A 14286-nucleotide genomic window follows, 5' to 3' on the forward strand; every position below is an offset into this window, starting at 1 on the left:
AAAAAGTTTTGACCCTGTAGAAAAGTTTCTATGTGCACTTTACTAGGGCAGCCTTTTTAACAAACATAGAAAAATGCAGCTATGAAATTCTTGTTAACCAGGATGGTGTTGGGTGCAATAGCCACAGGCAGCTCACACTGAAAAGAGCAAAATCCTAAAGCTACTTAAATTTGTTTAGAGAGGCAGCCTCAAATTCTGGAAACATAAGCAGAATCCAAAGCCACCTTTGATTCTCTGCTCATCTTTTTAGAAGTGTATGGAGCACAGTTCAAACCCAGGATGAGATAATAAGAGGATGAAAAAATTAATCTTTTGCCTATCAAAGGTTGTGTTTTCTGCAGGACAAGGGGAAGGGCAGAAGAAACTAACAAGAGGCATAATGAATGATGGTCTAGGGGTTTATTACATCTGTTCTGAACTACTCTTTTCCTTTGGAGTTAGCATTGAAATCCAAAAGTAGAACGTGTGTTAGGAAAGTGCTAGCTATTTGCATACATGGCTGTACATAACCAGTATTCATTGATTAACTGGTGATAAGAAAAGCAACTGTAAAAGGATGGGAGATGTGTTGCATTATCGAGAAGGTAAAGAGGCTGGCTCTAGCCTAACTGTCTTGTTTTCATAATGCTGGTGTAAAGATGGACTGCTCTGCTTTTGGAGTGCTGTGGCTAAGAACTTTCACCTCCCACTTCCTAGGGAGATATGACTTGAAGTTATTTTCCTCCTCCTAGGTGCTTCTATTATTGGAGTCAACTGCCATTTTGATCCAGATACTTCCCTGGAAACCGTGAGACTGATGAAAGAGGGCTTGCAGGCCGCTAAACTGAAAGCCCACCTGATGTGCCAACCACTTGCTTTCCACACACCTGATTGCGGAAAGCAGGGTTTTATTGATCTTCCAGAATTTCCATTTGGTAAGACAAGGGTGTCTTTTTTTCTAGTTGTTTTTTTTTTTTTATTATTATTATTATTTTTTTTATTGTCTGTTCCCTTTTTTCCCTAGCTTTTAGTGAAGCTGAAGCTGCAAGGTGTCCTTCTATACAATAGGATGAGTCCCAATTATGCTGTCTGGCATTTTCCTTAGAGGGATTACAGTGTAATATTGGATCAAAGATCATCCACATAGTGAGAGTACTTCAGTAGTATCACAGCATGTGACTGAAAGTGAAATTATGATGAAAACAGTTAAAGTGTCACAGCCTAAACTCAGTTTAAAAAAACGTAGTTTCTCCTTGTGCTATACAGTCTTCTTTGGGACAGCTAAAAAAAGTCCAAAGAAATGAACATGAGGAAATAGCCTAAAAAAACCCCCCCAGAGTTAAATGCTCCAAAGCATTGGAGCTCCTCACCATTCTGTGTTGACATCTGTCCGACAATTCACATGTTTACCTGCATAGGCATTTAATGTACAATGCATATGCAGAACTGGATATAGGTGCATGATTATTGCACTCGTAATGGTTCAGTCTTGCAAGTGCAACTATTTAATGCAAGTGACATTAGAGAGAAACCAGAAGAGGGAATATGTTCTTTGATGTTGCTAATAAATGGATCAGCAGTTTGGAGATGGATTTGTCACATGTATGCTCAGGAGAAATTCTATAAAGACTGAAAGATTCAGCTACTTTATGTATATATAAAGGCTTGTGTTTTTAGGCCTTATTTCCACTTTGAGATGAGGACAAAATCAGCCTAAACATTTTAAAATTTAGTAGAAAAATGCTTGCATTTTCAGGTGTCATACGCTCTTCTTTTCAAGATCAGACTATAAAATAAGGTATTAAAAAATCTGAAACTTGAATTTGTAGCAAAAAAAAATAAGAGATTGAGGTGATTTTCAGGAAGATTTTTTTTTTAATTCCTCTCTTTATATTCTTTACATAAATGAAGAATAAAGTATGAGCCTGAGGCATTCATTAAATGATAATAACATGTCTGAGTTCTGAAAATATTCTGGGATATTTAAAAGTGTTAGGAACTCATTTATCCTATTCATTCCTTCATATAACTTCTCTGATTGCAAGCAAAAAAAGACAGAACAGATGCAGTAAGTAATCAAGTGAATTGAAGGACTGACTCTTAGGCTTGTTATGGTTCTTGGCTTGTATGTTGTAAGCAATCTGAATGAGACCTCAGCTTTCAGAAATTTCATGAGTCAGACAGGGATGCCTTCCGCTAGACCAGGTTGCTCAAAGCCCCATCCAACCTATCCTTGAACATTTACAGGGATGGGACATCCACAACGTTGCTGGGTAACCAGTTCCAGTGTCTCACCACCCTCACAGTAAAGAATTTCTTCCTAAAATCTAATCTAAATCTATCCTCTTTCAGTTTAAAACTGTTACCCTTTCTCCTATCACTACACTCTCCCTCCCCATCTTTTCTGTAGGCCTCTTCTAGGTACTGGAAGGCTTCTGTAAGGTCTCCCCAGAGCTGCCTTCTCCAGGCTAAACAACCCCAACTCTCTCAGCCTGTCCTGACAAAAGAGGTGCTCCAGCCCTCTGATCATCTTTGAGGCCCTCTTCTCTACCCACTCAAGCAGGTCCATGTCTTTCCTCTGAGCTGAAGGCTGCAGAGCTGGATGCAGTATTCTGGGTGGACTGTCACAAGAGCAGAGTAGAGGGGCAGAATCACCTCCCTTAACCTGCTGACCACACTTCTTTTGATGCAGTTCAGGATATTGTTGGCTTTCTGGGCTGCAAGTGCACATTGCCAGCTCATATTCAGTTTTTAATCCACCAGAACCCCCATGTCCTTCTCCACACAGCTGCTCTCAATCCACCCATTCCCCAGCCTGTATCCATGTTTGGGATTGCTCTAATCGTGCACTTGGCATTGTTGAATTTCACGTGGTTTGCATAGGGCCACCGGTGGAGGTCATTCTGGATGGCATCCTGTCCCTCTAGAGTACGAACCATGCCACTAAGCTTGATTCATTGCAAACTTGCTGAGGGTGCACTCAATCCCACTGTCCATGTTCCCAACAGAGAAGTTGAATAATACTGGTCCCAGTATGGACCCCTGAGGGACACCACTCATCACTGGTCTACACCCAGACATTGAGCTGCAACTCTTTGAGTAAGGCCATCCAGCCAATTCCTTATTCACTGACTGGTCCACCCGTCAAATCCATGTCTGTCCATGAATTTGTGCTTCTGATGCTTTCTCTCACATTTGCAGGATTGTACGCAAATTTACTTTATTTAAACAGCTTTCTAAGATAGCTTCATGTGGTTTTCTTTCTGATATTAGGCCATCTACTTTTCTTTTGTCAAGTCTTTCCCTCTGAGACCAATAATTTTCTGTTTAAGAACATTTCATTTTTTTCCTTCTGCTTTTGTTTTTCTGAACCTGTCTTTTAAATACCCATTGGACTTAGAATAGATCTGCCTTGTATCACCTTCTTGTATGTATGTTAGGTGTTTTGGGGGAAGGGCATAGGGAAAACAATCCCACCTCACTGCTGTGTTGCTGGAGCCTTGCTACCTCACCACAGCTTCTTTGCCCAGCGGAGCATTCAGCGTGCAGGCGTCACACTGAACTTGCCTGATAACCATGCTGGTTCACTTCCTGCATATGTGCAAAAAGAGGTGGGAGACTTTTTATTCCTTTATTCCTGCATTTTTATTCCTTAAAGTTTCTTCTTCAGTATTGGTCTCTTCTTTCTGTTTTGCCACTCTTGTGCCGCCTCCTCCTTGAGGTGTTTTTTTCCTTGTTCTTTTCACTTTCTGTTCCTTTTCTTCCACAAATCCTTCCTCTCAGCTCTGTTATCCCTTCAGTCTGCTCACCACAGCCTGCAGCAGGGAGAAGGATTCAAAATGAAGATTGCATCCGAACTTTCCACAACTGTACTTTCCACAAGGAATGAAGTAGTTGGAGGCAGCAAGCTGGTTAGGGCTGGGATTATAACTAAATAAGGGATGGGCTAAGAAACAGCAAAAGATCCCAGCTGTCAGTGAAACAACTGTCTGCTACTAGCCGATCATGGAAAAAAGTGTAGTAAGCATTCCTGAGGAATAACGAGCAGGCTTATTCCTGTTGCAGGTAGGTTGATACCTTCTCCTTTCATCTATTAGATTACAGATTAGATAAAATCTGTAATCAGATTTTCCAGATATTGCTTATTAGCAACTCGGAAATGCAGATGTAACATTGAAAGTACTCTCATACTCCAGTTAAGAATTTTGGCAGGATGGCAAGCATATGACTTAGGGCTTGATCAATCTCAGAAGATAATAGGTGCTGTTTTGCAAGGCCAAAAAAACTTACAACAAGCATAGCTCAGCAGAGCACAGCAGAATCTGAAAGGTAGACTTATGAAAGTTTGCATCATTAATTCTAGCTCAGACAATTCAAACATGTACATCTACATCTACAACCAGTTTTGCAAATAGTGTGCGTTTCAACAACACGATTTTTTACCAAAAACCATACTGAAATGGGGCATGGTGGAAATGTAAGATATTAATGTATTTGCAGGTCTGGAGCCAAGAATTTTAACCAGATGGGATATTCAAAGATATGCAAGAAAAGCCTATGACTTAGGGATTCGATACATTGGAGGTTGCTGTGGATTTGAGCCATATCACGTCCGAGCAATAGCTGAGGAGCTGGGTCCTGAAAGAGGATTTTTGCCAGAAGCTTCTGAGAAACATGGTAGCTGGGGCGATAACCTGAGCATGCACACCAAACCTTGGGTCAGAGCAAGGTATGTATATCTGACCTGGAAAGCACACCAACATACTCATTGCAAAGGCTTATATTGATCTGTGCAGCAGACTGACTTCACTGATACGGAGGTCTAAATACCACTGTAAACATTCTATGTGTTAATAATTTTGAAGAATTGAATCTGATCTGGAAGCAGAGAAAGAGGTGAAGGGGCAGTAGGAGAGCTCCAGAAATTCTCATCTCTCTTTAAAATGAAGATTTGGTCTGAATTAATGTGAAAATAAACCATTAAAGTTAAGATCAAAAATTGACAGACCACTGTAAAGCAGCTCCTAATGGTGTTCCAGTATCCAAAGATACTTTTTAAGCATATAGAATTTCATTGCATGCTTTCATTCATACTTCTGTATCTAATTATAAAGTCAGTCTGTGCAAGTTGGATGACCCTTTGCAATGGTCATTTAAGCCTTATTTCGTTTAGTATTGTGAGGTGCTTGAAAAAAAAACCTGAATTTCCTTTTCTTTCTTTAGGGCAAGAAAAGAATACTGGGAAAATCTGAAGCCTGCATCAGGCAGGCCATATTGTCCTTCGATGTCAAAGCCAGATGGCTGGGGAGTGACCAAAGGAGCCAGGGAGCTGATGCAACAGAAAGAAGCAACTACTGAGCAGCAGCTGAAAGAGCTGTTCCAGAAACAGAAGTTCTAATCCACTGCAATTGTGTAAACGTTAGAATGATTTATCCATAGGGCATCTCATGCTTCACAAGAAAATCTGTGAAGATGAGTACCCTGTTGGTTTATCAGTTAACATGCAATGAAAGAGACAAAATGCAGAAAGAATTTGATTACAGATTAAATTCTCTGGACAAATAGTTTGGACAATACACAGTCAGAATCAGGTTTGGATTCTCATAATCACTGAGCTTCTGTTAGCTAGGTGCTATTAATTGGCTAGACACAGAAATACATGGAAAGTAATAATTGGCTCAAATTACCTGTGAAAAGAAAAAAAAAAAAGCTATCTATAAATACAGTATCAATAGACTTCCACTCCTGAGTCTGTTTTCAGTTTAGGATTATGTAGGAGCCTCCGCAGATCTCAACATTTTTTGAGGACTATTTCAAGGACACACAAGTTGCCAATGCTTCAGACAGAGTTACTTACAGCCACTTTCTTAACTTCAAGAGAGTAAAAGTATACTAGAAAATACATCTTTTATTTGGCATTAAAAAATAAGGAGAATGAGATCTTGCAGAAATTTCTTATATGCAGGAGAAAGGTTCAGAGAACTTTTAGGAAAGAAAAATGACAGGTAAATAACTCACTGTTTTTGTCTCAATGTACCATGCACACAGAATTTACTTCTCTAGAGACTAAAAGGCTTAAAAGATTATTCTGAAATTTAAAAAAAAAATCAAATAAATTAAAAGTAATATGATGGAATAGTATTGTATTATCTTCACACCTTAAATCATAAGAGCTCAAACAGAACAACATACCTCCAGTAAACAACTAATTTTCAAATGATCCAGCTGCTTTCTGGATGTCTCTTTGGAAACACATGGTTATCTCAAAATAGCACTTAAAATTTCCATTATTTTTTTTTAAGCTGATTGATTCACTCTAGGATCTTAGCTATGAAAAACCATGTTAGGAAATAGATCTACCCACTTAAGTTGGATTGATCTCCACAAGCTCCGTATGAGTGAACAGTGTGCTGCCACAGCAAAGAAAGCCAACAGGATGCTGGGTTGCATCAACAAAGGCATCACCAGCAGAGATAAAGAAATCATTATCCCACTCTTCTCAGCCATTCTCAGGCCACACCTGGACCACTGCCTTCAGTTTTGGTCCCTGCTATGCAAAATGATGTGGACATGCAGGAGAGGGTCCAGAGAAGGGCCACAGAGATGATCAAAGGACTGGGAAGCCCGCCACATGAGGAAAGGCTGAGAGAAATGGCTTTGTTCAGCCTTGAGAAAAGAAGGCTTAGGAGAGACCTTATCACCATGTTCCAGTGTTTACAAAGAAGATGGAGACTCCCTTTTTACAAGGAGTCATATGGGAAAGACGAGGGGTAATGGGTACAAGTTACTCCTGGGGAGATTCCAATTGGACATGAAAATTTTCCCCAATGCTAACAATCAGCCCTTGGAATAATCTCTCCAGGGAATTGGTGGATTCCTCAACATCGGACACTGTTAAGATTCAGCTGGACAGGGTGCTGGGCCATCTTGTCCAGGCTGTGCTTTTGCCAAGAAAAGTTGAATCAGATGATCCTTGAGATCCCTTACAACCTGGTATTCTGTGATTCTATGAAGTTAAGAAAACCCCTGGGCATTTGTACACTTAATTTATTGAGAAGAGTTTTCTTAGGAAGGGTATTACTACACTTGGAACCCATAAAGGACACATTTCCATAGTTCATTTTTGTGAAATACCACACAACTTTCTAGAACCTCATTCTGCGTCAGTGCCATTACCTTTAGCAATATATCATTCTCAAAGTTAGTGTTGAAAGCTTTTTATGTATAAGCTTATGTCATTATTTCTATCCATGCTGATATTCTACTGTTCAGCAAACATTTGAGTATGCAACACTTTAATGGGACACTTCAGGTATCCTTTTCAGGCTGTTATTGGCAGACAGATTTTAGAAAAAGCCATCTGCCTTCACCAAGCTTACAACAGACTGAAATAGTTACTAGATGGAAATTTTGCCTGAAAGCCAAAGTAGACAAATGAAGAAAGTAGGTATTTTAAAATGTAGATTATTTGGGAAGCATCCATGTAAGTATATATGCACTCTGTTACACTGCTTTCCTTCCTAAACCCTTCTGCATGTTTGCCCCTGCAGAAAGTGGAATAATGCAAAACCTGTAAAACAGAAATCCAGATCTTCGATCATCACCACAATGCATGCAGCATTAAAGACATATGCATGATAAAGTGGCTTAAAATGCAGGCTACTACTGATAAAGAAGCATTTTGAACAATGATTACCAGTTTAGGTACTTCCTGTGGCAAGCTTGGAAGCTTGACCTTCATACTCTATATAAGCAGCTGGACTGATTTTTTTGAAACTGTCCAAACATGCAAAAAATTGTTTTGAAGTGAATGAGTTCACAACACAGAATATTCAAAAACTGTGGTATTTAAGAAGATTTAAGCATTTATTTTTAGAAACTCAGTTTAAAAAGGATTATTTTTAACAGATATGAACAATGACAAATCTTTGGATGACTCTTTGAAGCCATTCAAGCTGGCCTTGGGGGAAGCTGTACAATCCCTGTTTGATTCATATCACAGGCTGGGTTTAGAAAGGAACTGACATAGGATGAAAACAATTGATAGGGTGCTTTATTGGTCACTACAGAACGCCAGATTATCAAAAAAACCCCCTGCTCAAAAAAACCCAAAAAAACCCCTGGGCAGCAAAGCCAACAAATCTTTATTTCCCATTTCTTTCTGTGTAACACCTTAGTCAGGGTAAGTGAACTGTTGGATTTGTTAAAGCTTTCTAACGGTTTATTACCTGACTTGTTAAGGAAATAACTCAGGCTAACAGCACAATCCTGGGAAATTAGCTTCCTTAGAAAGCCTGTGTGGAGACTTAAATAGAAGTAAAAAGGGCTTCAGAAGGTCAACTTCTGTATTTAGCACCCTAAGGCAAGATCTGCTACTCATAGTGGAAGACATTTGTTTAACCTGCTTGGAAACACATCTAAGATGGAGATTCCATGCCAGCTCCAGACAATCTGGTTACTTCACTTTTCTTAACAATTTTTTCCTAATTTGAATATTCCTTAATAGATTTTAAATCAATTTTTTCTTTCTAGCACATTACAGACATGAAGAATGTATTTCCTTTGTCTTTGCTGAGTTCTTTTATACTTTAGAAGATTTACATACATTCCTTTTTTCTCTCTCAATTGAACATACCCTGTTCATTCATGCTTTCCCTGTGGCCTCTGAGTCTGTGATGCATCACAAACCCAGAGACAACCTCCATCAGATCTTTCCTAGAGCTTCCTGTTGTTGTTGTGGTGTTTTGTTTTGTTTTTTTAACCTGGAAGCAGAAGTGAAGCAGGAAGCAGATGTGAACCTTGGAAGTTCAGATCCAGAGGAGAAAATCCAAAGTCTTTGCTATCTAAAGAATAAACCTTTACTCATGAGACTGACTGTCAGGACAGGAGGGATATGAACAAACCATAAACTTCAGAATTACAAGCTCGGTCTCTGTGCTGCTCATGAGAAGATGGTGACATTTTTAGTCAGCTCCAAAGTTTTCCAGAACCCTGTGCAAAAAAAGCCTAAAAACCTGCTGTTTAATGGTCAGGTGTTATCCTGATTTATCTGTAAACTGCAGGAAAGCAAGGAGGCTTCTTTTGTAAAGATGAAAATTTTGGACTAAGGTACAAAATCACAGAAAATCTAGGTTTTTTCCCTGTACTTTTGAAAAGAAAGTTTTCTAGGAATCCTACAAAATCTGAAATCTTCATGTACCACAATTTTTTTCCTAAAGCAGTTTGTAGCTCATGCCTTCGCTTTCAGCTCTATACACAAGTGACATTTTTTAACATTAAACATTTACATTTAACATTAAAAGAAGTGGATTCATGTGCCTGTCTTGTTCTATTCCACTGACTTTATAAATATTGAACCTAGACTAATCTCATTTCATCCTACAATGTGTTAAATTAAGTATAGAGACCATTGAAATAGGATGGGCAGAATATTATTATAAAATGCATTATTTCAGCATCTTGCTTTATTACAAAAATTCTTCATTACCTTTTCTATATGTTTGACTTTATTGAGAGAGATGGTATCTGGTGTAAGTTTTATATGAGATATCAACCTCCATGTCGTGGTTTTCACCGAATTGACCAACCAGAACGACAGATGGACCCTCCCTCCCCCCCACAATGAAAAGAGAGGAGAGGAAGAGGGGTAATAAAAAAAATAATTATGAGCTTAGAAAAAAACTAAACTATTTTAATGAAAATATAAATAAATAATGGAATAATAAGAAGAAGAAAAGGGAAAAAAAGAAAAAAAAAAAAGTATACAGTATATACAAAACCATATCAAGCTCCCAGGATGACGATCACGTCACCAGCAGGTGCAGGGGACAGTCCCAGGCCGGACTCAGTGATGGACAGGAGCTGGATTCCAGATCTGGAGTCAGGAACGCTCGGATCGGGATCCAAGGCAGAAGAACAGACAGGGTCCTCCTCGGACGTCGGCCATTGAAGGAAGAGAGTTGACCCTTTGATCTCTCAGCTTTTATACTGAACATGATGCGGATGGGATGGAATACCCTGTTGGTCAGTTTTGGGTCACCTGTCCTGTCCGTTCCTCCCCACAGGTGGGACCCCTCTACGCTTTTCCACTTCCAAACCTCCAATGGGCAAATAACAAATTTGCCTGACCTTGGTTGTTATAGCAATAAGTATAAGCAGGGGCCTCTCTGCACACCATTCCTTGGTATCATCAGGTCTTGTCACTGTGAGAGTGAACAGTTTCTGAACAATATGCTGTTAATTTCAGAGTTTAGTTAGTTAGAAGAGGCCCAACTAAAAAAGTAAAATTACTGAACAGAAAATTAGTTCTGTTTTACCTCAAACCAGGACACTCCATTTGCATCGTGCTCTAATTATTATCATTCTTATCTATCAAATACATACAAACCAGGACACTCCACCACATACCTCCACTACATTCCAATTCATGTATGTATGACGTATGTATGATACTAAATTTGGTCAACAGTGTATAACTCACTCTGTATATACAGAACTCCTGAGACAGATGGCAATCAATTCCATCCCAACTTTAGGAATCTCTAGATGGACTTTCCATATATTTTGATCAACTGCGCCTTGGAGCTTCTGTGTCCAGAAAAGTTGTAAATCCGAAAACAAAAGCAAATTTGAGTAACAAGACTTGATGCACTCAGAGTGGAGGGTAGTTGCTAAGAAATTAATTTCAAAGCAGAATGAATAAACATATGTCTGGAATAGGAAGAAGAAGTGTGATTCTATATCATGATTAACAAAGCAACACCAACCGTGCATCAATCAAAAAATGCTTTACAAACTCTACCAGTTATTGATGGGTGGTTCAAGAGTGGTTTGTGACATTCATTTGCCAACATTTGCATGTCATTGTATCAGTGCAACTGAAGAAAGAGATCAGGTGACAACTGAAACATGGGAGGGAAATGGTCAAAAGCAAATAAGCCCTGCTTTGCAATTTACTTGTTTGCAAATCAAGAGTGCTAGAAAGAGACCAAACTGGTTCAGCTCAGTAGGCTAGACTTTGCCCTTTGGCAGATGGGGTAGCAAACTTTACAGTAGGTGTTACTCAAAATCCCTTGATCAATTTTTATTTCTAATCAATCAAACAAACAACAACAACAAAAAAATGGGGCAGTTCCATCCAAGAAAAACAAGAATAAAAAGACGGAACTGTTCTTTGGGTAAAGCAGCAGTGTTTTTCTGCCACATTTGGAAGGGAAGTCTTTCCCTGTTAAAAGAATGTATGCAGGAAAGTTTGCATATTCTTTCAAATTACGTCAGCTGGTTCTTCCTACACACCCTTCTGTACAGAGGCATTTCTCAGTAGTAGTACAGTACTACAGCTTCATGAACAATCAAAAATGTGTCCTATTAAGGCAAAAGCTTTTTAAAAATCTTGTTTCTCACTATATAATTTCTGCTCAGACTTTTTCTGTGTGATGAAATCTCACCGAATTGTACTTGCACTACGCAGGCCCGGAGCAACCTGTGCAAATACTGCCTCCTGGCGACGCTTTGTGTGCCTGCAGGACGGGGGAAGGAACCTCAAAGGGCTTCCCAGGTTTGTATACACAGACAGAAACCAGAAGAGCAATACATTTCTATTTAATTTCAGAACAGACTTACTTACATGTGCATTTTTTATTTAACAAGGAAGTGTTTTCTGTACAAGAACTGTCAAAGCTAATTAAGTCTTCAACTCTGCAATGTTTCATTCTTACTTTACTGCCGGAATAAAAAGGTTGAAATGAAGTTTTCTTTGAATATGGCCAGGTCAGCTCTTATTTTGAAAAAATCTTATGGCATACGATGTAGACATATTTTAAATTACAAGGCACAGGACAGTGGAGAGAAAAGTCGGAAGGTATTTAACAAATGTAAAACATGTCTATACACTGCCTTCTCCTTGCCTCCCCTCCAACACTACTCTGAAGTCCCAACATTATTAGAACGCAAACTTCCAAAGTTTAAAGTACTTTAGAAATTTAACCAGACTTCCTTAAATCTGCCTACTTGTGGGCTTGTCCTACACATTGAGTAACACAGAGGCAAAGAGACACTGTGTGTAATATTAAATGTCACACGACACTGCATCTACCACACAACAGGGCAGAATTTAGCTGATCTGACAGGCATGCAGTGCTGCATCCACTGTAGCCACTGCTTCTGCAGGGCTAGACCGTGCAAGGTTTCTGTCTGCTAGCCTTGGAAGGCTGCTCCATAATTGAACAACAAATCTGGGCCGCATTCTTTAAACTTTCTGCTGCCTTTCCTGATGCCTTTCTGCATCTCATTATATGAGAATTCTTGTCTCAGACAAATCATTGTTATTCCACCCTGCTTTCATACTGCTACACCTATGTCTAATGTGACTGGTTCTGCTGGTTCTGCTAGGCAGACAGGACTCTTAAAGATAATTAGTATTTGCACCATTGACCTGAAAGATGATTTGCTTTTTTTTGTTTGTTTGTTTTTTGGTCCTGAAGCCGTATGTGCTCCATTCTATTCACACTGATAGAGCTGCACAAAGGGACAGAAACTGGATTAGCTGTGTTTGCCTGGAAGTGAAGCAATCCTTGGGCGGCAATCCTTAAGTTGATAAGTCTGATTCTTCCCCACTAGCTTCTTCTGGTATGTGGCAATATGCAACATCGCAAAGGTGTAGCAGCGTGGCCAGGACAGCTCACACTCCAGTTGCCTTTGGCTAGAAAATTAAAAGAGTTCATTAGTTTTGTCATGTAGGTCTGTGGAAGGAAGGCTGCAAAGGATTATGAAAGTGAAGAACTATGATCTATTCATGCTTCACATTTATGCTAGACAGAATTGTTATGAACTGCCCAAGGTGGAACAGTGTAGCAACTCAGACCTTTGAATTTTACTTGTAATTTTTACCAGGATATTTAGCTTAAAGTACCCTCAAGTGTTACTGACAAGCTGTGCCAGGAAGTTGTCCTCAACTGAGAATAAAAAGGAGACCGGAGTATATCCAAATGGTAACTGCCAGCGCTTTTCAAATTCTATGCAGAAAATTGTTCGGCCAAACAAGGGTTTGGTCCTTGGTTCACAGCTTCGTGCAGAAACTGTTCAGAAACCCTTGGCAAACCTGATTAGCTAGTCTATTCTCAGTAATATATGCAGAAAATCACGGATCTAAATCAGTATTCCCTTGGGTTATTAATAATCGGGAATATCACACAGGTGAGCATTTAATGCTGGCAAACCAAAACGCTTCACTCCGGACCTGTGGGAGAGTCTGCTTCCCTGTGGTGTAGCTGAGTAGCCAGGACGAAGGCAAACAGATGGTCACACTATGTAGCTAACTACAGCAGAGGCACTAAAAGCAAGGATAAACTGCATTCCCTATTAGGTATGTCTGTACTGTTCACTTCTCGGTTTAATCATCTGGTTAGAGCGGGATTTGTTTTAATAGGGTGTCTGGTTAACAGTTATTTACCTGAAGCAGAGATTTCGGAGTAAGATAGCCTACTCCTTTACTCGGCTAGCTAGTTGTAGCTAATAAATCAAAGCTCTTCTCATTCTTTTGTCCTAATATCCTGGCCTCATTTCTAAAAGTAGTGCCTAAATGTGTGTTGTGCATGTGATAAAGTTACTTAGGAATCCAATCCTTCGGGTGCCCTACAGCTAAAAACCGTGCTTTGCAGACACATCTGGTAGGACATTCTTCAGTTTTTTTCTGCTCATAAAGAACATATACATCAAGCTTCCTTAAACCAGTAAAAATCACATTCGTTTACAGGAGCACACAGTGACATTTTTGTTATAATTTTCAGTGACCTGACACGTGGAAATCATTAAAATAATAAAATATGTGATATTCAAAGCTCAAGATTTCCTTACACATGAAAGACAGTAATAGTTTCCATGTGAAAACCTGCTGCCTCTCAGTGGTTTCTAAAGGAAACAAAAGAACAGTGCCATCAATCACTCAGAAGAATAAGAACCTGCTTAGAATCTGATGCTTTTGGTTAATAATGAAATTGTTAATTATTATAGTTATTTATTTGGTTAATAACTAAAGAACACGATGGTGTCAAGGAATAGTTTGCAAACAGTGAACTGATGATGATGCCGAGTTGGTCTACTTATTTCCTGAGCCTACTACATGCCCGCCCTTCTGTCCAAAAAGTGTTTGTTGTAATTTCCCATAGGGTCACAACAAACTCTGAGTTAGATGGTAGGTATAGATCATAGTGGAAATGGCAAGGAGGGAGATGCTATAGAAAAGAAATTCTGAAATTCTTCAGAAAACTGGTTCTGATAGTTAGAAGCCTTCAGTGTTTGCAACTACGG

The 14286-nt window shown here is 39.3% G+C and overlaps 1 protein-coding gene across 1 annotated transcript in view; it reads left to right on the plus strand.

The window, feature by feature from the left end:
• LOC106901830 (betaine--homocysteine S-methyltransferase 1-like) overlaps nt 1-9283 on the plus strand; it is a 14863-nt gene extending 5580 nt beyond the window's left edge. The window contains exons 2-4 of the mRNA XM_014964844.1: nt 714-914; nt 4480-4708; nt 5203-9283. Coding sequence (XP_014820330.1) covers nt 714-914; nt 4480-4708; nt 5203-5377 — 605 coding nt within the window. The 3' untranslated portion in view covers nt 5378-9283. The remainder of the gene's footprint in view (nt 1-713; nt 915-4479; nt 4709-5202) is intronic.
• Nucleotides 9284-14286: the final 5003 nt, after the last annotated feature.

Source organism: Calidris pugnax, unplaced genomic scaffold (assembly GCF_001431845.1).
Source record: "Calidris pugnax isolate Ruff unplaced genomic scaffold, ASM143184v1 scaffold273, whole genome shotgun sequence".
NCBI classification, from domain to species: domain Eukaryota; kingdom Metazoa; phylum Chordata; class Aves; order Charadriiformes; family Scolopacidae; genus Calidris; species Calidris pugnax.